This window comes from Papio anubis, chromosome 6, assembly GCF_008728515.1.
Source record: "Papio anubis isolate 15944 chromosome 6, Panubis1.0, whole genome shotgun sequence".
NCBI classification, from domain to species: Eukaryota; Metazoa; Chordata; class Mammalia; order Primates; family Cercopithecidae; genus Papio; species Papio anubis.
The window spans coordinates 65,923,079-65,946,998 of record NC_044981.1 but is presented as its reverse complement, the minus strand read 5'-3'; the positions used below and the strand labels follow the sequence as shown (position 1 = coordinate 65,946,998).

Sequence of the window (23,920 nt, the reverse complement as noted above, 5' to 3'; positions counted from 1 at the left end):
ATGATCCACTCGCCTCAGTCTCCCGAAGTGCTGAAATTACAGGCGTGAACCACTGCAGCTGGCATCCAAAACTTTTTTAACACACACAGTAGTATCTAACGTAGTACTTAATCTTTTTAGTGCCCAGAAAATATTGATTTATCAACAAAACTAAATGTCTGTAAAATTAACTCTGTTACAGTGGTAAGAATGTAAGGCAGTCAACTCTTCTGATAATAATTACAAAATGGCCTCCAAGTTTCTTTGATCTTCTTGCATTGAGAAAATTGAGCAACTGAACTAAAATGGCTTGATTCTAATCCTTGGAAAGACTATTAGCAGAAGAATTTGAAATAAGCAAAAGGGGCTGGGTGTGGTGGCTCACACCTGTAATTGCAGCACTTTGGGAGACTGAGGTGGGCAGATCACTTGAACCCAGGAGTTCAAAACTAGCCTGGGCAACATGATGAAACATAGTTTCTACAAAAAATACAGAAATTAACTAAGTGTGGTGGCACACATCTGTAGTCCCAGCTACTTGAGAGGCTGAGGTGGGAGGATTGCTTGAACGAGGCAGGCAGAGGTTGCAGTGAGCCTACATCGCACCTCTGCACTCCAGCCCAGCAACAGAGTGAAAACCTGTACCAAAAAAAAAAAAAAAATGCCAAAGCCTTGAGTTTATAAAGTATATAATTTCAAATATTCCACTCTGCCTTAAAGAGAGCATGGATTCAAGTCCGTTATAGGTTAATAAAGATGGAGAAAGATATATATACATATATATAGTACAACAACAATTTAGGAGATGCAAGTCTCCTTAACTAACGAAGTCAAGTACTGAAAGTGTTACGTTAAACAAACAAAAAAAAGACAAAGAAGAACTGTGAAGAACAAAAGGAGGGGAGACAACATGCTGCCCAAGTTTTAAACTGATGAGTCAGAGACCAATGGTTTCCATCCCAGCTCTGATACCATGGCTCTGCACAATCAGGAAAAACCTCAAGATCAGCAGAATTACAAGAACAGACCCATCAGACTGAAGCTTCACATTTTGAGGAAACTTTTAGATTGGCAAATTTCTTTAAGTGAATTATAATCAGACTTTTACTTATATAAATTTGTCCTATAAGCATCAACAGTATAATAAACACCAGTCCCCAAGGTGAACTTTACTTTTTAGTAAAAATTACTACACTTTAAAATGTAACAACTCTAAAATATCGAAGACTTAATGAAAAACATGAACTCTTCGATTAGCTCTTGCAATCAAATGGGCTCTACATGTTTATATTTTTTGAAAAGGTTATAAAGCTAAAAGACTACCTTGAAAGCAAGGTATTCGACATAATTAGGTTCTGCCAATTATTTGCACATGGAAAGCACAAGTGGGACAGAGGCCATATTCCTACAGGAAGAGCAACTAACAAAAAACATCTACAGACACGAAGTGGTTGCAGCACCATCGGCCTTATTCCCTAGTCAGCATGCCAGTTTCATGGGTGAGAAGCAGCTATGACAGTGGGGCAGCCGTAGCAGTGGCGGTATGCGTGGCCTTGAAAGCAGTTCAGTAGTGGCTCCCTGACTTTCCCTCCTCCAGCCTTTCCAAGGACTTGGTAAGTACCTGATTCCTGAAAATAGCTACAGTGGATCTGTTTCCTGCTCTATACCCTGACTTATACATTGACATTGTGTGAATTCAGGTTCTCTTACCCTCTTCTTGGACCACTGTACAACATCTCCTAACTCAGGATTTGCCTGCAATCCTCACTATCCCAGTTCTTCCTCTGACCTGAGACTACCAAAACTGCTCATGTTTAAAGAAAGCTTATCTAGTAAGGGCCATATGGAAACTTCTTCTGTTCTTTCACACTGGTACATTTGTGTGTGCAGCTGTGTCCTTTAATTCCTTCTCTATCTGATGAAATCCCACTCCACCTTCAGAACGTAGCTCAAATGAAGACTCCTTCTGTGACTGTCCCAACAGGGTCACTCCACATGCCACTCCCTTTCACAGGTGCACTCCTTTTCACATACCCTGCTGCCTGCCTGGGGCTCTGTGCTCATTCATTCACACATTCATTCATTCAAAAAATATTTGCTAAGTTACATTTACCTACCACATGTAATGAAAACTGGGGATACTACCCTAACCAAGATAAACAAGATCTGTTCTCTCTTGCAGCTATAATCCAACAGGGATATAGTATACCCCATAATCACCTAAATAATGTTTAATTATAATTGTGATAAGTGCAATAAAAGATTCAGGGTGTTGTCTTTTATCTATAAATGGAAACCTAATCTAATCTCAGAGGATCAAGGAGAATTATTTCCCTTGAAAAGACATTTAAGCAGGAATTGAAAGATGAGCAAAAGCTGAGCAGGCAAAAACTCGTTAGAAAGCTTCCCAGGCAGAAGAACAGCACGTGCGAAGGTCTTGAAACAGCATTCTAGGAACTGTAAAGACCACCAGTGGGCAAAAGTCATGGTGCAAGGGGAACAACAGCCTAAAATAAGTTTAGAGGTAGTTATTTCTTACAACCATTATTACAAGTACTTAGCACATTATTTTAGAATTATTTACTTGCAAAAACAAAACCCACACTAAACAAACTCCTTTAGGTCTTACAAATTTTTTTAGCTCTCTTACCTAATACAGTATCTAACAGTGTGTCTTCAAGTCAAGATCTGCGGAATGAAGAAACGAGTGTTTGATGTGAGCAAGGAGCTTACCCTCTCAGTATCACACAGGCTAAACAAAACAATCTCCAGAGTTAAAAAACCTTATGTTTCTGACTACCCAAAATTGAATAGGCAAGAGACTCACTTTCATACCAATTTAAATATGCTCAAAATCAAACCTAGTAAAAGATGCATCAATAGACGGATAAATTGTGGTCTGTCCATACAATGGAATATTATTCAGCCATAAAAGGAATGAGGTACCGACACATTACAAAATGAATGAACTTTGAAAACATATTAAGTGAAAGTCAGAAACAAAAGTCCATATGTTGTATTACATGAAATATCCAGAACAGGCAAACCTATAGAGATAGAACATGCAATGGTGTCTGCCAGGGGCTAGGGAGAGCGGACAGTGGGAAGAAACGTCTCAATGTGAATTTTATCTGTATGCTTTTTTTTTTCCCCCGGGATGGAGTCTTACTCTGTCAACCAAGCTGGAGTGCAGCAGTGCGATCTCCACTCACTGCAACCTCCGCCTCCCAGGTTCAAGCAATTCTCCTGCCTCAGTCTCCCAAGTAGGGATTACAGGCGCCTGCCGCCGCACCCAGCTAACATTTTTCATATTTTTAGTGGAGACAGGGTTTCACCATGTTGGCCAGGCTGATCTTGAATGCATTTCTGCATTTTTAAAATCTCAGAAATATACATTAACAAGCATGGGGTATGTCAGTGTGGTGCCTGCCAAGCCCAGTGATGTTTTCTAGGAGCCCTACCCACTAGTTCAGGCCACTCCTGATGTCCAGCATAAGATGCCCTGTTCTGAGCCTGTGAAAGAATACAGAAGTGGGGGGGGGGAAAAAATCAAAGCTAGGATTACCTGTAGACAACACTTTAAATACTGAAAACTAACCTTGAAGCTGGCAAGGTGTTCTCAGTCCTCACTGCTCCCTAAAGTGTCACCAACTAATAACCAACAAGAGCTGCTTTAAACTCCCACTGAGTCATGAATGCAGCTAGGAGAGAAGAGGAGTAGTTCCATCTGCCTGTTCTTAAATTCCCCAGTTGTTCAACAGATTTGGTAAGAGCAGCATCAAGAGCAGGAAACTGGTGCCTATGCCATCCTTTTCTCCTTCCTTGCTTCTTAAATACTGTCAATCCAGGAAACACAAGCTGGTGATTCAGTAAGAAAATGTCAAAACCCAATTGACATACCTCTACCAACTATTATAAGGCAAGATAATACAGGGACCTCAAATCCTAAGCTTTAGTTTCGGTACATATTCCCAAAGATCAGTGGAAGAAGCTTCTTTAAAAGAAAGAAAATTAAGTTAACTGGGAAATAACTTTGAAATACAGTACATGAAAAGTTTGATGCAATTTACTAGACAGTGAAGAAAACATCAATACATACACAGAATGAAACTTCTTAGTAACCGAGCTGTAGAGTAAGATCCTTAACGTATCTTTTAAAAGTACTACATTTATTATGTCATCCTAGCATATAGATCCAAAATCATGTAACAAGCCAAGAATTCTACTAAAAAAGCCTCCATAATGTACTTCAACCTTACCAAATACTCAAAAACTGCGAAAATATATTTACATCTATTGCTCCACCATGTCAAAATTTTCAGTTACAACTATGAAATCAAGTCTAATTAAGCCAACAAGTGGCCTTACCTGTGATTTTTTGCCTGAAAGATCAAGATAACACATTGAAATAATTTACAAGATCATTTTAATATTCTTCTAGATTTAGTAGCAACAACAAAAAAAAAAATCCTTGTAAATTATACTGTGGAGTGCATGCCCTTCAAGCTGCACCCTTGTACTCTTGATACCATTCTCTTCTCTCCCACATCCCTCACTTCTCTAAACAAGTAAACCAACAAAAGGCCAGACAAAACCAAAATACAAAAGACATTCATTCAGTATATACCGTGGCAATACAAACACTGAGCAAAACGAATACTTCCTATTCTTCAGGTCCAAAGAAGTAAAACCTTTCATCCTAATTTAAGAAGTACATGATTCTCTTCTCCCCACCCCAAAAGAGTAAATGAAAAAAAAAAGTTAACATGGTTAATAACGGCTTTTAAAAATCTGTATTATTTTAGAAAGCATTAGTGAAAATCTGATTTTATAAAGTACTTTTCTGGAAACAGAAATTTGAACAAAAATTAAATTATTTTTAACGATGTCTGTAGATGAAGGAAGGTTAATTCTGAAACTGTTACTATTCAATTTTTAATGAACAGATTTAATATTTACCAGCATCTCTACTTAATCATGTTATTACTCAAAATGACAAAATGTGTACTTTTTAACTTCAGCTTCTTTCTTCTTCTTGGCCTTTTAAAAGACCATTTTTCAGTGTTTTACTAGTGCAGTCCATGAAGAGCAAGCGACTGAGCCTCAATACAGTACAGAACTCCCAAATAGCCACACACAATCAAGTTACTAGGAAAACAAATATTACAAGAACCAGGCATGCACTTTGTAAAAACTCATCACCTGAAAAGGTTACACAGGATAAATATAATTTTGACTCAATCAAGTTACTATATTGAAAAGTGTTTCATAAAAATAATCTAGTTACAGTATTCCCACTTGCTTCTTCCAGTAATTCAGTACCTGTTATGACAGTGAAGAAACCTGCTGATGCTGTGTGGCTCAGTCTAGTCAAATATTACCAGTCTACTGAAATGTGACTCATTTATATAGTATTGAGAAAGAACAGTAAAGCTTCAGGAAGAGTCTAAGTCAAATAACACAGAAATCTTAAAGGACATTCCCCAAAGAGACTGTCTCCTGCTTTGGAGAACTACCCTATTTCTCGCCCAATAACGAAATAAACCAATTAAAAATAGACGCAATCTTTTATTAACTACACAAGACATTTCTTTTAAAAAAAAATTAGAAATGTTTCCGATGAGATTACTTGCAAGACATTAAACATAAATCAGATCTCCAAACACAAAATATAGCAGCTAAAAATAGTATATCTATTTCAAAGGCTGAGGCAGAAGCCCTCCAACTGAACAAACTAAAATTAGGTCTTTTCTGTCTCTCGATCTTTAAAATGAACCTTCAACATTTATGAGGTACACAAATCAGTGTCCACACATTCTCCCAAACTAGCTGGTCAGAGAAAACCTAATTACTAAAATCTTCAGAAATATAAACCCACTGTCCTCCAAGAGATTCATGTAATGAAATTCCTCTTCATTCTGGCTAATAACCAGACTAAAAAACAATACTACTACTAATAAAGACCTTTCTCCAATTAATTTATTCCGTAAAACTCAAATCCACCGAAAAAGACCACCATACTCTTTTTCAAGAAGCAGAGACAAGAGCCTTGTACAAAAGCCGTCAGGTGGGGCAGGCAGGTAGGGCTCTGTCTGGGAGACCAAGAATCCGGACCGGAGAGGGAGGACGTGGTTACACCGGAGGGTAGAAGAGGGGATCGAGACCTAAGGGCGGCCCCACCCACAGAGATAGCTATGAGCAGAGCTAGGAGGGCAACTCTCTAACCCTAAGCTCTGCCCAGACCCGCGTCCGGTTCCGCGCTCCCAGCCCCGCTCCCACCCTCAGCCCTGTGGAGGGTCCGAGCATCGCTACTCCGGCACCTGCTCAACCCGGGGTCGGGGAGGAGGGGAGGCTGGGGCCACTGACAGGGCCTGCGAGCCTGACCTCGCCGCCGCCGCCGCCGCCTCTGGCGGACTTGAGGGTCGACAGGAGCCCCGCGCCCGCCCGCTCAGCCACCCGCCCTCCAGTCAGGGCAGGGGCCTGCCGGCAAGCCGAGGCATCCGCTAGGGCCCTGAATGCCGCAGCGGCGGGAAGGTCACCGGTCGCAGGAGGCCCCGACCGGGGCAGCGACGACGTCCGAGCTACCTTTGGCCTCGCAGTCGGCGCAGTACTTGTTGTCCTCCTCCCTCAGAAGCTTGGATAGGATGAGCTGGTGCTGCTCGTTCAGCTTCTGAGCCTTTTCCCGGCAGGAGCGCGTCGCCATCTCGGCAGTGGGGCGGGGAGCCCAGGGCAGCTACGACGGCGGCGGACGCTGGCTGGAGCCGGGCAGAGTGAACGCACCTGGCGCCGCCGGGACCGCGGGCTGGCTTAGCCCAGGAAGCGGCGGCGGCAGCGGCAGCTGAAACAGGAGGAGGGGCGGCGGTGGTAGCGCCGACGTGTCCCGCCTCCTTGCCGGGCCGGCCGGCAAGCACCACCCGAGCCGGTGAGGGGAGGGGGAGGGGGAGTGGGACGCGCCGAGGCTTCCGGGTGGCGCGGAGGAAGGGACCCGGGCGCCGGGCGCGCTGCGCATGCGCCGAACGTACGCGGCCCGGCCTGCCGGATCTTTGTGCAAAAAGGCTTTCTGCCCAAGGTGATTCCTGAAAAGTAGCTGGCACTGCCTCATGCAGGTTTTCCTCCCTTTTGAGATGTGATGGTCCGCGAGGGCCTCGAGTAAAACTCGGTAATGGAAGACCTTTTACAAGGAGGCTACTTTGACTTGCCCATTTGCCTTTGCTCTTGCTGGCACAACATTGGAAATGCAGAAATACTAGCGACTGGGTGGGGTCATTTACTCATTCGAGGTTTATTCGCCCGCAGTTTAGAAGCTGGAAACACGGATGGAATAAAAGAGGAAAAACGGTCTCTTACATTTTAAGGACGAGAAATAATCTAGTAGTGACATGTATTAAGGGATAACATTTCATTGAGTGATTACTCTGTTACGAACTATTAGCTCATTTAACCCTTTCCCCAACCTTATGATATTGTTGTCCTCATTACACAGAGAAGGAAAGTGAGGCATAGAGGAATTAAGTAACCTGCCCAGATTACAGAACTACTAGTGGGGGAGTTGAGATTCAAATCCAAAGCAGTCTGATTCCAGAGTCTGAAACACCTGGCTGTAAGCCCTTCCATAAGGGAGAAAGTGTGACTAGGAACCCAAATACTCGACGGTGATACTTTAACAAGAAGCTGTGTAAATAGTGATCATTAATGCAAGAGAAAGAGAACTAAAGAAATGAAACACTTTTCATTGGAACCCAGACCCTAATCCAGGCTCATGAGGTTTCAACTCTGGGTGAGGCAGTTTCAATGATTTGGCATGTTGTATATTATGAGGAAGTTCTAATATGGGACTTATACAAGCCCAATACACAGTCCTTGCTTGCGGTGAGGCAGATGCTAAGAAAGGCAATCAGCAAGAGTAGGTCTTACGCTTTTTAGTAAGGCTAATTTCTAGCCGCTGGCCCTGCCTAAAAGTGACCCTTATTGCTACCTAGCCCTGTTCTTGGCACAGGGGCTCAAAAAAATGTTTGTGGAATTAAATTGAATGGATATGGCAATAAAGATGTTCAGTAATTAAACAAATTAGAGCTTAAACTGCATAGCTCTGACACATAGCAACTAGAGAGATATTGGTGAGTTCAAAAGAACAGAAAAAAACCTTATGTGGGAGGGAGAATTTATGAGCCTTGTCCTGAAGATATGCTTGATTTAGATGGAGACTGGGGAGGCAGACATTAAGAAAGAGCAACATGCACAAAACCGTAAAGACCTCAAGTACCTTGGAAAACAGACTGGAACAAAAGGTACTACTTAGGACGGAGTGAAAGATAAGGCTGCATAAGTAAACTATGATTGGGTTATGGAAGACTTGGGAAGCCAGACAAAGTAATCTGGCCTTGATGCAATTCACAGTAGAAAACCTGTAGATTTTGGCCAGGCACAGTGGCTCACACCTGTAATCCCAGCACTTTGGGAAGCCAAGGTGGGTGGATCACCTGAGGTGGGGAGTTCGAGACCAGCCTGACCAACATGGAGAAACCCCATCTCTACTGATAATACAAAATTAGCCAGGTGTAGTGGCAAATGCCTGTTTAATCCCAGCTGCTCAGGAGATTGAGGGAGGAGAATCGCTTGAACCCTGGAGGCAGAGGTTGCAGTGAGCCGAGATCACGTCATTGCACTCCAGCCTGGGCAACAAGAGTGAAACTCCGTCCCCCCTGCACCCCTGCCCCTGAAAAAAAAAAAAAAAACCCTGTAGATTCTTCAAGTAGGATAATAGCATAATAAAAAGGATCTTTCGGGAAAGTTAGTCCTGCCATAACCAGTAAACACCATTTTTTGAGTACCTGTCCTCCCTACAAAAATTCTGTGCAGCACTGTAAGGACTCAGAAAACAGAATACAGGTTTACCTCCAATAAACGACCTTCAGGATGGATTGAAGGGTCACAGTGATGTCCAATAGAAATACTTGCATGCCACACATATAACTTTAAATAATACAGTAGCCACATTTTAAAACAGAAAAAGAAACATAAAATACATTTTATGAATACATTTTATTTAACTCGATGTATCCAAAATATTTTTAAGATGTAATATAAAAAAAGGCATATTTTCCATTCTTGTTTTCATATTGTCTTCAAAATGCTGTATAACACAGCTGGTTTCATTTTTGAGTAGCTGAATTTATTTCTTAATAAAGAAATTATCAAAAAATTGAAGCTAAGAGTTGGAGACCCTGCTGGTACATGGGGTCTCACTATGTGGGCCAGCATGGTCTTGAACTCCTAGCCTCAAGTTATCCTCCCACCTTGGCCTCCCAAAGTGCTGGGATTACAGGCACGAGCCACTGCGCCCAGCCTGGAGTAGCTGAATTTCAAATGTTCAGCAGCCGCATGTGACTAGTGGATACATTATTGTTGTTCTCGATGGTCAGCTTAGAGGCTATTAAAATCTAAATTTGAGTTGATTGTATTTTAAGGCTATAGTAGGAAGAAAGAGACATCTTCCCCAAAACATCTTGGGAAGAAAACAACATTGCATTTATTCACCAATATTTATTAAACAACTTCTATCTAGTACATTAATTATCAGAAGCTTACAGTCTACTATGAGATAAAAATATGTAAATAGAAAAGGACTACATTGAAAAGTCTATAGCAAATATAAAGTGTTCTAGGAGCAAAAGGAACAGAACATGCAGTAGCCTGGGAAAATCTGGGAAAGTTTCACGGAGGAGGTGATGCTTAAACTTGGCTTTTAACAGATGGGGGAATTTTTCAAGTGAATGGGGGTGGAGCGGAGAGAAAGGAATTGCTTTAAAAAACACGTATGGACTTCTGAAAGTTCAGGGTTATATGAAGTAGTGAGGATGTGAGCCCAAGAAACCTAGAATGTGTTTGGAGAATGTGAAGGTAGGAAAGGAAACAAGATGGAGAGGTAGATTGACACCAGAGGGTTAAGAGCTTTGTAGCAAAGCAACAGAGTTTGAACCTTATGGGTTTATAGAAGCAATAGAAGCTTTTACATGAAAAAATGACTTCATAAGCTTTCTTCTCAGTAACTCTCCATACAGCGGTAGTATGGAGAACATGGTGGGGAAAAACTTATCAAGGGAACAGATTACAAGACTGTCTCAATAATAGTCCAAAGAAGATATGATGAAGGCCTATTTTAAGCAAGTTGCATAGGGTTTGGGAGAGACAGAATCAAATGATGTTTTAAAATTAGAAGCAGCAAGATTTGGCAGCTGACTGTATGTGGAGGGTAAGAGAAAGAAGGTGAGAATAACATCAGGCTTTCTAAGTTGGGAAACAGGTAAATGGTGATGCCATTAACGCAGATCAAGAACAGAAGGAGTAGGCCTCTCGGTCCGGCAGTGACAGGGCTGAGCCAGCAGCACTAATCCTCCCAGTTCTCCATGTGCTCAGCTTCCTGCTCTGCAACCATGACACAACAGGCCATCTCCTTTGCCAAGGACCGTCTGGCTGGTGGCATTGCTGCTGCCATCACCAAGATAATTGTGGCCCTGATTGAGCAGGTGAAGCTGCTGTAGCAGATGCAAGGCACCAGGAAGCAGATGACAGTTGACAGCAGTGCACAGGAATTGTGGACTACTTCCTTAAGCAAGCCCTCAACGTCGCATTCAAGGATAAGCAGACACAGCTATTCCTGGGAGCATGGATGAACACATGCAGTTCTAGAGCTGTTTTGCCCACAGTCCGGCCTCCAACAAGGCGGCCAGAGCCACCTGTCTCTGTTTTGTGTACTCGGTGAATTTTGCCAGAATCCATCTGGTGGTCAATGTTGGGAAATCGTACACAGAGCTGGGATTCAAGTTCAAATACCTGGGAGACTGTCTGGTGAAGATAAGTAAGTCTGATGAGATCTGGGGCCTGTACCAGGGCTTCAGCATCTCTGTGCAGGGCATCATCCTTTTCTGGGCTGCCTGAAGGCCTGAGGCATGCTCCCTGACTCCAAGACTACCACATCATGGTAAGCCAGATGATTGCCCAGACTGTGGTGGTGTGGCCAACATGGCCTTCTACACCTTGGGTCCTGTGCAGACACAAAGGAGCCAACATACTGCACATGGGAACCCTCAATTGCTGAAGGAAGATTTTTAAAGAGGAAAGGGGAAAGCCTTCTTCAAGAGTGCATGGTCTAATGTTGTCAGAGATCTGGGAGGAGCTTTTAGGCCAGTCCTGTATGTGGAATTAAAGAAGAGTAAGTGTGTTTCCTCACTAGAAATGGAAACCAAGAGAATCATGTAGCGTACTTAACTGTTATGGACCACTGACCTTTGAGAAATTTCATTGTCTTTGTCCTGGCCATAGTACATCTGTAGAGGGGTAGAGAAGGCTTTAGAAAAGGGGTTCACCATGATCATATTCAACCATTGGCACCCTGAATCCATGCATCTATTACCGGCAGTAATTATGACATCACCATGGGTCCACAAACAAGGCAGCTCCTTCAAACAGACTTGCAGTCCAGGCACTTGTAGAATCCAAATTGTGTTTAAATATTTATTTTGTATGTATGTATGTATTTATTTATTTATCTTTGAGACAGAGTTTCACTCTTGTTGCCCACGCTGGAGTACAATGGCATGATCTTGGCTTACTACCACCTCTGCCTCCCAGGTTCAAGCAATTCTTCTGCCTCAGCCTTCCTAGTAGCTGGGATTACAGGCACCTGCCAACACGCCCAGCTAATTTTTTGTATTTTTAGTAGAGACGGGGTTTCATTATGTTGACCAGGTAGATCTCAAACTCCTGACCTCACGCAATCCACCCGCCTCAGCCTCCCAAAGTGCTGGGATTACAGATGTGAGCCACTATGCACGGTAAATATTTATTTTTTGAAAAATCGTGTCTCCCATTGTATTTGAGCACTATCTCCTCTTTTGCATGGCCAAATATTTGCAATCATGTTGTATATTGGGCATTCTTCTGCAAAACAGTAAAAAGAGGACACTGAAAAAGCAAGAAAGAATAAAAGAGATAGTCCAGATTTGGGGTCAGGGGAGAAGTAGCATTTCCTTGGAGACATGTTAAGTTTAAGATGTGCCTAGGACATCCAGCTTCATGTATCTAATGAGACATTGTATATTGACTTATAGAACTCTGGAAAGACGTTACTGCTGGTAAAAGTTATTTGGGAATTATTTGAATTTAAAGGATCATAGAAGCTATAAAAATGGATGACATTCCCCCAGAGAAAGCATGTAGACAAAGGAGAGAAGAGACCCAAAGACAAAATTCTGGGGATTGCCTATTAAATGAGGAGTGGAGAGAGAAAGGTGAACCATTGAAAAGAGCAGAGAACCAGAAGCCAGGGAAGGAAAGATTTCCAAGAAGTAAGGGTGAACACCAACCAATGCTAACTATTCCAGAAAAGTCAATTATTTCCATTTTAGACAGTACATACAGCATGTGGTCATGGGTCTGCACAGTTCATTGTTTTCTTTCATAGCCCAACAACAAGAGAAGATAAATCATCTGATGGGGCTTCCAGAGCCTGTGATTGTCTGGAGGGTTCCATGAAATATTGAGGGAGGGATGGGGATGGTTAGAAGGGAAAAAGAAAAAAGGTACAAGGATAGGAAGCAGTACTAGAGTAAACTATTGAGTGTAAAGTAAGGAAAGTGTCCAAAGTGTGAGAAGTGAAGTAGGAGCAACCAGTGATTATAGGTTTCTTTGAGGCCAGAGGTGATGTGGTGTGGTTAGGGAAAGGATGCTGACAGCTAAATGAAGAGAAGTGCCTAGTGACACCTCTCAGAGGGGTGTAGTAACTTGTCCTGATGAAGTCCTGGATGTCGAGGTATCTATGGATGCTTGCTGGATGGGGAATAAAGTTGAAGGTCTGTTTTTGCAGATTCTTAGAGAGGTTAGGTCACTTTGACTCTAATTATTTGCTTCTGGTCAGAGGAAAAGATGAGAAACAGGTTTAGGGAGTCTGACTACAATGGAACCAGGATTTAACAGAAGATATAAGTAAAGAGGGAAAGTGATGGAGTAGGAAAAAGAAGGAAAAAATTTAGGTCAGGTGAAATGGACAAGAATGAGCCAAATACGTGGGTGTAGGTAGAATATCTGATAAGAGCAGTAGGTATAGACAGCTGGGAGGATGAGGGTAATAGTAATAAGAACCAGTGTTTTTCAATCTCCCACTGTGGAATAATGAAATCAATTTTATTATACTATTTTTCACATCAGGAAACATCAGCCAGGATGCGGTATTTCATGTTGAGATAACAAATAACTTCAAAATCATAATGGCTTCAGACAATAGAAGTTTCTTCTTGGTCATGTTACTTGAGCATTGGGCTGGTAGGGATTCTACCCTATGTTGTCGTCACTCTGGTACCAGGCTGATAAAGTCTCTATCACTTTTCAGGGTAAAGGCAAGAAGGTGACTCTTAAAGGCCTCTCCCCAGGAATAATACATATCCACTTCCACTTTTAAGCCATTGGCCAAAGCAAACGCATGAACCCTCCTAATATCAAGGGAACCAGAAGTACAATCCTTCCATTTACCTAGAAGGAGAAACTAAAATATCACTGAACAGCACAGAAACTGTGGCCCAGAGATGTTAAGTACTTGGTTTAAAGTTATTGATATCTTGGTTATCAACCAAGTAACTTGGTTGAAAGCCTAGATATTAAGTAGCAAAACTGGCTTTCAAGATTATGTCTTGTTGGCACTGAGGCCCTGGTTTTTTATAAGCTATGCTATCCTTTGGGATGGAAAACAGAGTAGAACAAGTTAGACCAATCAATAACAAGATAACAAGAGTTAAAGAGAGAACAAAAGTGTATTGAGTCAAGAGGAACACACATGTATTAAGGAAAGAGGAACAGTTATTATGGAGATAGATAAACAAATACACACCCACAAAAAGAGGAAACCCAGGAAAGACCCTAGATTTTTGTTTGTTTTGCCTTTAAAAGTTACATCAGGCGGCCGGGCGCAGTAGCTCTCGCCTGTAATGCCAGCACTTTAGAAGGCCAAGGCGGGTGGATCATGAGGTCAAGAGATCAAGACCATCCTGGCCAACACGGTGAAACCCCATCTCTACTAAAAATACAAAAATTAGCTGGGCATGGTGGCGGGCGCCAGTAATCCCAGCTACTCAGGAGGCTGAGGCAGGAGAATCACTTGAACCCAGGAGGTGGAGATTGCAGCGAGCCAAGATCGCACTACTGCACTCCAGCCTGGCAACAGAGCGAGACTCCGTCTTAAAAAAATATATATCAGGTAACCTTAGTGTGTTTGTGCTTCCTAAAAACTCAGCCCAACTGGTGCACTCTTTTAATTTATGGTCAGATACCAAGGAACTCTCCTCAGTGTGGGGAGAGTGAGATCTCTGTTGAAAATTTGCAACTTCCACACAATTCTTCCCCATCTTCCTTCAGAAGCAAGTTATTTCCAAATGTACATTATTAAGCAAGTACCTATTATATAAGAATACACAATCTCCCATTACCAGGAAAATATACTTTCCAAAATCCCAATTTCTCAACTTTTTACCCTCTAGTACAGAGACACTGAAATTTTTTGAGTGGTCATATGGGCAACCAGTATCCCCAGTCACAAAAAAAAAAAAAAAAAAAAAAAAAATCCTGATACAAGGAGTTAGAAGAACATATTCAACCCCTGCAGTCCTGCGGGGGAGACAGGAAAACCAACTTACACATGTATTTGAAGGCAGATGCCTGATGGGACCATTAGAGGGGTATCTAGGCCTCAAGTTTGGCTATGGGAACTCTAACCATTCTTTGAAGCATTTTGTTGAAGCAGAATTAAACAACTCAGAAAATTTTCCTGAACCTGCCCTTCTTGGTTTTTTTTTTTTTTTTTTTTTTTTTTTGAGATGGAGTCTTGCTCTGTCACCCAGGCTGGAGTGCAGTGGCGCAATCTCGGCTCACTGCAACCTCCGCCTCCCGGGTTCACACCATTCTCCTGCCTCAGCCTCCTGAGTAGCTGGGACTACAGGTGCTCACCACCACACTGGCTAATTTTTTTTTTTTTCTTTTGTATTTTTAGTAGAGATGGGGTTTCACTATGTCAGCCAGGATGGTCTCAATCTCCTGACCTCGTGATCCGCCTGCCTCGGCCTCCCAAAGTGCTGGGACCCCACCAGTCGTTTGTTTGTTTGTTTTTTGAAACAGTTTCACCCTTGTCGCCCAGGATGGAGTGCAGTGACATGATCTTGGCTCACTGCAATCTCTACTTCCCGGGTTCAAGCAATTGTCCTGCCTCAGCCTTCCAGTAGCTGGGATTACAGGTGCGCACCACCATACCCGGATAGTTTCTATATTTTTTAGTAGAGACGGGGTTTCACCAAGTTAGCCATGCTGTTCTCAAACTCCTGACCTCAGGTGATTCACCCGCCTTGGCCTCCCAAAGTGCTGGGAAGATAGGCATGAGCCATCACAGCTGGCCCCCACCAGTCTTTTGACAGGAAGGTTGATGGCTCTCCGATTCATCTAGTCATCCATTCAACAATATATTTTTGGCCAGACACGGTGGCTCACGCCTGTAATCCCAGGACTTTGGGAGGCTGAAGTGGGTGGATCACAAGGTCAGGAGATTGAGACCATCCTGGCTAACACGGTGAAACCCCGTCTCTATGAAAAAAATAAATAAATAAATTAGCCAGGCATGGTGGCGGGCGCCTGTAGTCCCACCTACTTGGGAGGCTGAAGCAGGAGAATGCTGTGAACCCGGGAGGCAGAGCTTGCAGTGAGCCGAGATTGCACCACTGCACTCCAGCCTGGGCAACGGAGCAAGACTCCGTCTCAAAACCCAACAACAACAACAATATGTCTTTTAGTTATTTCTATGTTTCAAGCACTGTGATAGGTACTAGGGATAAAACTTAGTAAATAAAACAGTCATAGCCTGATCCCTCACTCCTAGTTTATTGTCCATATTTTATAGTGAGGATCAGCTTCCCTCACTGTCACCTTAGAGATCTCCAGAGCCTATACCACTAATGCACATGGCAAGCCCTTAATAAACATTTGCTGAATGAATGAGCAAATGAAGTTCAATATAGGTGCTCACATGTGAAAACATTTAATTTCAATAAGCAGATTGAAGAAACATAACTTTTTAAGCATTTTTTTTTTTTTAATTAGAGATAGGGTCTTGCTCTGTCACTCAGGATGGAGTGCAGGGGTACCGTCATAACTCACTGCAGCCTCTAACTCCTGGACTCAAGGAATCCTCCTGCCTCAGCCTCCTGAGTAGCTAGGCTATAGGCACATACCACCACACTCAGCTAATTAAAAAAAACTTTTTTGTGGAGATGGGATCTCACTATGTTGCCCAGGCTTGTCTCAAACTCTTGGTTTCAAGGGATCCTCCCACCTTGACTTCCTAAAGTACTGGGATTACAGATGTAAGCCACTGAGACTTAAGTGACTTTTTTTTAAAAAAGGAACCCTAATGCACAAAAATCCTGTTTATGTCACTCCCAGTTCACTTCCAATCCTGGTCAAGTTATATTTTATTTCATGTTTTTGGCTTTTTCTCACTTAAGTTTAGATTTCACAGAGTTTCTGCATCTCAATTTTGAAAGATAAATTTGAAGTAATCAGAAATAACACTGTCAACTTCAAGATCTAAAGCAGTAACAACAAAACTGATCTGGGATGAAATTTAATCAGGTAGATTCAGCTTTCACAAATCTGACCTTGGCAGTAATTTAACTTAAGCCTGGTTATTTGAGGGAAGACGCAAAGATAAGTGAATAAGCAATTTCATCCTACTTAAGACAAAACACATGAACACAAGTTGAAAGATATATGTTCTGCCTTTTTAAGGGTATAATAAGCATCGATTGTTTTTGTCTGCCCAGAGTCCCTCCTCCATTCTTCTAGCAGCACTGCCCCAATTTTACTTTGGGGAACAATCTCCCTTCTCTACTGAATGCAGTTTTGAAGGAATGACTGTCAACCAAGGTCTCTGTACTAGGCATGTAACCAAATTAGGCCATACAGTGATTAAATTAGGCCATTCAGATACTTTCCTCTTGCAAGTTGAGCTTGAGGGGATTAACCCAAAGACAGAAACAGCTGGAGATCATTCATCCCTGTAGCCGTCAGTTCGTTTATTTCATCCTGCTCTCTTGATCTTCACAGCTACTCTAGCTCCTGTTTTTTCTGAAGACTAACTTTTTAGCTTTCCTTCAGATTCTTTGACTACCACCCATAAGTCATCCAATGCATTCCTCTTTTGCTTGTTAAATTTTAAAAGTCATAGAACAGATTTATATAGAGTACCAACATTATTGATAGTGCGCCATGCACCATCTGATGAAAGTAGAGGGAAATGTGCTATGGTCTGAATGCTTGTGTCCTCCCAAATTTTCATGTTGGAACATAACCCCCAATCTGATAGTATTAAGATGTGGGGCCTTTGAAGGTGATTAAGTCATCTGGACAGAGTCCTAATTAATGGTATTAGTGCCCTTCTAAAAGAGGCCCAACGCTGGGCACAGTGACTCACTCCTATAATCCCAGCACTTTGGGAGGCTCAGGTGGGTGGATCACCTGAGGTCAGGAGTTCGAGACCAGCCTGGCCAACGTGGTGAAACCCTGTCTCTACTAAAAATACAAACATTAGCTGGGCATGGTGGCGAGCACCTGTAATCCCAGCTACTTGGGAGGCTGAGGCAGGAGAATCACTTGAACCCAGGAAGTGGAGGTTGCAGTGAGCTGAGATCACACCATTGCACTCCAGCCTAGGCAACGAGAGTAAGACTCCATCTCAAAAAATAATAATAATAAATATAAAAATAAAAGAGGCCCAAGGGAGCTTGTTGGCCCCTTCCACCAGCTGAGGATGCAACAAGAAGGCCTCATCTATGAACCAGGGAATGGGTCCTCACTAGATGCCAAATCTGTGGGTGCTTTGATCTTGGTCTTCCCAGCCTCTAGAACTGTGAGCAGTACATTTTTGCTTTTTATAGGCCACCGAGTCTAAGGTAGTTTGTTATAGACGCTCAAATGGACTAAGACAGCATGCTCTTTAAAAAGTTACCTTCTTTTTCTAGTCTTTAAAGGAACTCTTTCCCTTTCTTCTAGGCCTTTAAGATTTGGTAACTTTGCTGGAATGAAACATTTTACACATGAAATTTTCCACCATTTTCACTCTTGACCTTCTTACCAAAATAGTGTATATCATCTCAGTAATTCCAACTAAAAGTAGGATCATTTTAGGAAAAAGAGGGAAAGGAAATAGGCATAGGTTTATTTTAAATTGTTTAAAAATATTGTGTATTCATTGCCACCTTAGGATAGGAAGAGATTTTTTTTAGAACACAAGATGCACTGACCATAAAAGAAAAAATTGGAATCAGACTTTATTAAAATGTAAAATTTTTGCTCTTCAAAAGACACCATTGAGAAAAAGGCAGGCTACAGATTTGGAGAAAAATGTTTGTAATTTGTGATAAATACGAAGGACTTATTTAGAGAATATATAAGGAGCACCTGCAAGTCAATAATGAAAAGACAATCCATTAAAATGGCAAAAGACTTAAAGAGATAGCTCAAAAAGATACATGACGAACCAGTAAGCTCCTGAGACATCATTAGTAATTAGGGAATTGTACAATTAAAAACGATAATGAAATGCCATTTTATACCTACTAGAATGACTCAAATAAAATGACTGACAATATCAAATAGTAAGTAGGTAATGAGGCAACTAGTATTCTCATTGCTGTTGGGAGCATAAAATGTTATAACCACTTGGTCAGTTAAAGTTAAACATATACTTCTCCTGTGACCTAGCAATTCCACTCCAAGAAATGAAAAAATTATATTCATAAAAAGACTTACGTAAGAATGTTCACAATAGCTTTAGTCACAGTAGTCAAAACCTGGAAACAAATGTTCATAAACAAGAGAATGGATAAACAAATAATGATTTATTTATGCAATGAAATATTACTCATCAATTAAAAAGACAAACTAGGCTGGGCGCAGTGGCTCACGCCTGTAATCCCAACACTTTGGGAGGCCAAGGCAGGCAGATGACCTGAGGTCAGGAGTTCAAGACCAGCCCAACCAGTGTGGAGAAACCCTTTCTCTACTAAAAATACAAAATTAGCTGGGCGTGGTGGTGTATGCCTATAATTCCAGCTACCTGGGAGGCTGAGGTGGGAGAATTGCTTGAACCCGGGAGGCAGAGGCTGCAGTGAGCTGAGATGGCGTCATTGCACTCCAGCCTGGGCAACAAGAGCAAAACTCTGTCTCAAAAAAAGACAAACTACCGGTACACAAAACAACATAGGTCAATCTCAAAATTGCTATGGGGAGTAAAACAGCCCTACAGAAAAGGGTATTTACCATATGATTCCATTTATATGATGTTCTAGAACAAACAAAACTAATATATGGCCATAGAAATCATACCCATAATTGTCCAGGAGGGAGAGGGATAGGGAGTGACTAGAAAGTTGTATGAGAGGAACTTTCTGGGGTGATGTGTTTTATGTCTTAATGGGGTTGATGATTTACACAGGTTTATATAATCATAAATATCATTGAACTGCATCCCTAACATTTATGCATTTTATTGTACATAAATTATACCTCAATAGAAAGAATATTGAAAAAAGATATTGGGGGACATTGTATCATACAGGTCCATTAGAAAATGGAGCATAATTTGGCTTCGGTTTTTCCTGTTATTCTTGATTCTGTGCTGAGCATTTCCCTTATCCTTCTTTGAAAGTCTACTCTTGGCTCTTCTGTGTGATCTCTAATGCATGCCAACTCTCCTTCTCTCAGCCTCTTAAAAGTCACTCCTGTTCATTTTGTTCCCTCTTTGCCAGTGTTGAGTCCTCAGCTCCTTGCTTTTCTTTCCTAAAGCACATGTGCTGTATTCAGGAACTGTGCATTTTCATAGCTTCCCTCATCACTTCTACTCTCAGGAACTAGCATATAGGGCCAGGAGCGGTGGCTCATGCCTGTAAGCCCAGCACTTTGGGAGGCCAAGGTAGTTGGATCACCTGAGGTCAAGAGTTTAAGACCAGCCTGGCCAACATGGTAAAACCTCATCTCTGCTGAAAATACACAAATTCACTGGGCGTGGTGGCGGGCGCCTGTAATCCCAGCTACTCAGGAGGCTAAGGCAGGAGAATCACTTGAACCTAGGAGGCAGAGGTTGCAGTGAGCCAAGATCACACCATTGCATTCCAGCCTGGGCAACAGAGCAAAAACTCTGTCACCAAAAAAAAAAAAAAAAAAAGGAACTAGCATACAGGGTCTACCCTTGCACATGACCAAAGCTACAGCCTTTGATAGCCTTGACTGCCACTCTCCCAGAGGCTCAGAGAATAGTTCCCAGGGTCTCCTTTCCGTCACCCTCTTCAAACCTTCCATCTCTGCTGAAGTCATATTTTCCATTCAGTGAGCTGCCCCCTAGATTCCACGTCTCTGTCTTGATGCTTTGCACTGGCAGCTCCTCTGACTGTCTACCTAGTTTATTTGATGCCAAATCCACATTTTCCTTCTCTCCATGGTATTGCTTCTCAGGCTATCTCCCTTGTTCCTCCCAGTGCATGTTGAGGGCAAGCTACACCTGCCTCCTTACCCAGCTAAGATGTAGCTGCCATGGTAAGCCTCTTGGAGAAGGACACACTCCATGGACTTCAAACCTCTCACATCAGGCAGGTGCCTGTAATCCCAGCTACTCAGGAGGCTGAGGCAGGAGAATCTCTTGAGCCTGGGAGGCAGAGGATGCAGTGAGCTGAGATCACACCACTGCACTCCAGCCTGGGTGACAGAGTAAGACTAAGTCTCAAAAACAAACAAACAAAAAAACCTCTCATATCAGCCTCCTACTGCTGCTCCATTTCTACAATGAATGTCTAGCTTGCTTTAGAAGTCAATCTCTGGCCAGGCGCGGTGGCTCAAGCCTGTAATCCCAGCACTTTGGGAGGCCGAGACGGGTGGATCACGAGGTCAGGAGATCGAGACCATCCTGGCTAACACGGTGAAACCCCGTCTCCACTAAAAAATACGAAAAACTAGCCAGGCCACGCGGCAGGCGCCTGTAGTCCCAACTACTCGGGAGGCTGAGGCAGGAGAATGGCGTAAACCCAGGAGGCGGAGCTTGCAGTGAGCTGAGATCCGGTCACTGCACTCCAGCCTGGGCAGCAAAGCGAGACTCTGCCTCAGAAAAAAAAAAAAAAAAAAAAAGACTTGTATTGATACTGTGACCACAAAGAGCTGCATGGTACAAGGCCAGGCTGGAGAGGTAAGCAGGGATGAAACCATACAGGGCTTTGCAGTAGTCATAAAAGCCCACCACTCAGCTCTTCTGCCCACAGTGGGGCACAGGCAACTGACAGTCTGAGCCGTTGCTCTCCTGAATCCGCCACTGTGTTCACACCAAGGCCATGCTTCCCCTGGGCTGCTCCCAGCCAATAATGAGCATGTGCACTGGTAGGCAGGGTGAGGAAAGGCAACTAATATAAGACAAGAGACTCCTTTAACAGGGAATGTTGCCTCAAAGGCCCCTGTTGGCCTGGTTAATACTTTCTCAGAACTTTGCTGCCTCTTCCTACCCAATCTGAGCTTCTTCCTACCCAAATCCTCTTTCCTGCCCCCTCTCTTCCACAGGTGTTAGACCTGCATCACAGTCTGAAAGTTCTTCTGCATTCTCCCTCTCCTATTTATATAGACATCCCCCCTAATAAACATCTTTCAGGTCTAATCGCATCTTAGCGTCTGCTTCTTGGAGAACTTGAATTAACACAGCTCTGTTAAATAAGATAAATTACAATTATGGAATTATCTTTATACCAAGAGTGATAGGAAGCTATTGGAGTATTACGAACTCTGACTGACATGATCAGATTTATGTTTTGAGGGAAAAAAAAAAAACTTTCTTGGCAGCAGTATAGGGAAAAGATTGGATGTGGGCAAAAGCAGATGTAGGGAGACAAGTTAAGTACATTTGACAGTGGTCTAGAAGAGATGACGATAGTTGGATTAGGATGGTGGTTTTATTTATTTATTTATTTATTTAGAGGTGGAGTTTCACTCTGTTGCCCAGGCTGGAGTGCAGTGGCATGATCTCGGCTCACTGCAGCCTCTGCCTCCCAGGTTCAAGTGATTCTCCTGCCTCAGCCTCCCAAGTAGCTGGGATTACAGGCATGTGACATCACTCTCAGTTAATTTTTGTATTTTAGTAGAGATGGGGTTTCACCATGTTGACCAGGCTGGTCTTGAACTCCTGATCTCAGGTGATCTGCCCACCTTGGCCTCCCAAAGTGCTGGAATTACAGGTATGAGCCACTTCACCCAGCCAGGATGGTGGTGATAGAGATAGTAAGAAGTGGGTGAATTTGAGAAATGTTAACAAGATAAAATCAACAAGACTTGGTAATGGACAATAGAGGCAGTAAGGGAGAAGGAGGTATCAAGACTGACTCTGAAGTTTCTGCCTGTGCAGCTTAGGTGGGTGGTGCCATTCACTGAGCAGGGCAACACCCAGAGGTATATTCTAGGGTGATCATAAGTCTGAAGTGCCTTTGAAATATACAAATAGGGCCCAACACAGTGGCTCAAGCCTGTAATCTCAGCACTTTGGGAGGCCAAGGCAGGTGTATTGCTTGAGTCCAGGAGTTCGAGACCAGCCTGGCCAACATGGCAAAACCCCATCTCTACTAAAAACGCAAAAAATTAGCTGGGCATGGTGGCATGCACCTATAGTCCCAGCTACTCGGGAGGCTGAGGTAGGAGACTCACCTGAGCCCAGGAAATTGAGGCTGCAGTGAGCCAAGATAGCATCACTGCACTCCAGCGTGGGCAACTGAAGCGAAACCCTGTCTTAAAAAAAAAAAAAGAAAACTGTCAGGCAAACAGTTGGATATCTGAGTCTGGAGCTCAGAGAAGAGGTCTGGGCTGGAAGTATAAATTAGTAATTGAAAGTATAAACATGACCAGGCATGGTGGCTCATGCCTATAATCCCAGCACTTTGGGAGGCCAAGGCGGGCAGATCACCTGAGATCAGGACTTCGAGACCAGCCTGGCCAACATGGTGAACCCATCTCTACTAAAAATACAAAAATTAGCTGGGCATAGTGATATGCGCTTGTAATCCCAGCTACTCAGGAGGGTGAGGCAGGAGAATCACTTGAACCTGGGAGGCGGAGGTTGCAGTGAGCTGAGATCACACCATTGCACTCCAGCCTGGGGGACAAGAGTAAGACTTCGTCTAAAAAAAAAAAAAAAAAAAAAAGAAAGTATAAACATGGTAATATATACATATATTTTTTGAGATGGAGTCTCACTCTGTTACCAGGCCAGGCTCGAGTGCAGTGGCGCGATCTTGGCTCACTGCAACCTCCGCCTCCCGGGTTCAAGTGATTTTCCTGCCTCACCCTCCCGAGTAGCTGGGACTACAGGCACGTGCCACCACACCTGGCTAATTTTTGTATTTTTAGTAGAGACAAGGTTTCGCTATGTTGTCTAGGATGGTCTCGATCTTTTGACCTCATGATCTGCCCTCCTCAGCCTCCCAAACTGCTGGGATTACAGGCGTGAGCTACAGCACCCGGCCTAAACATGGTAATATATTATCACACTAAAGAAGCTATGGAAGTAGAATAAATCACATGAGGAGGAATAACTGAGTAAAAACAGAAGATGGCCTTGGATTGAGCCTTGAGGAACATCAATGTTTATTAAGTATTGATATAAGCCAAGCATGATGAACCTGCACAGGTGTCTGAAAAGGAGCTCCCCAGAGAGACAGGTGAAAATCTTTCATCTTAAAATTTGTATCATTTATTTACTGTTATATAACAAACCACTTAGTAGCTTAAAACAACAACTTAGGCCAGGCTCAGGAGGCAAGCAGAGATCAAACTTAGTAGCTTAAAACAATGATCATTTTACTGCTCACAATTCCACAGGTCAACA

The 23,920-nt window shown here is 42.8% G+C and overlaps 1 protein-coding gene across 10 annotated transcripts in view; it reads right to left on the bottom strand.

Moving 5' to 3' along the window:
• The window catches only part of SMAP1 (small ArfGAP 1), a 184,750-nt gene extending 177,795 nt beyond the window's left edge, over nt 1–6,955 (bottom strand). For 8 of the 10 annotated variants that reach the window (XM_021937408.2, XM_021937412.2, XM_031667159.1 and 5 more), the window contains exon 1: nt 6,565–6,955. In XM_021937408.2, the coding sequence (XP_021793100.2) occupies nt 6,565–6,682 (118 nt within the window). In that variant the 5' untranslated portion in view covers nt 6,683–6,955. The remainder of the gene's footprint in view (nt 1–6,564) is intronic. The other 2 variants (XM_031667165.1, XM_031667164.1) reach the window with 2 other exon arrangements.
• Between the last annotated feature and the right edge of the window lie 16,965 nt (nt 6,956–23,920).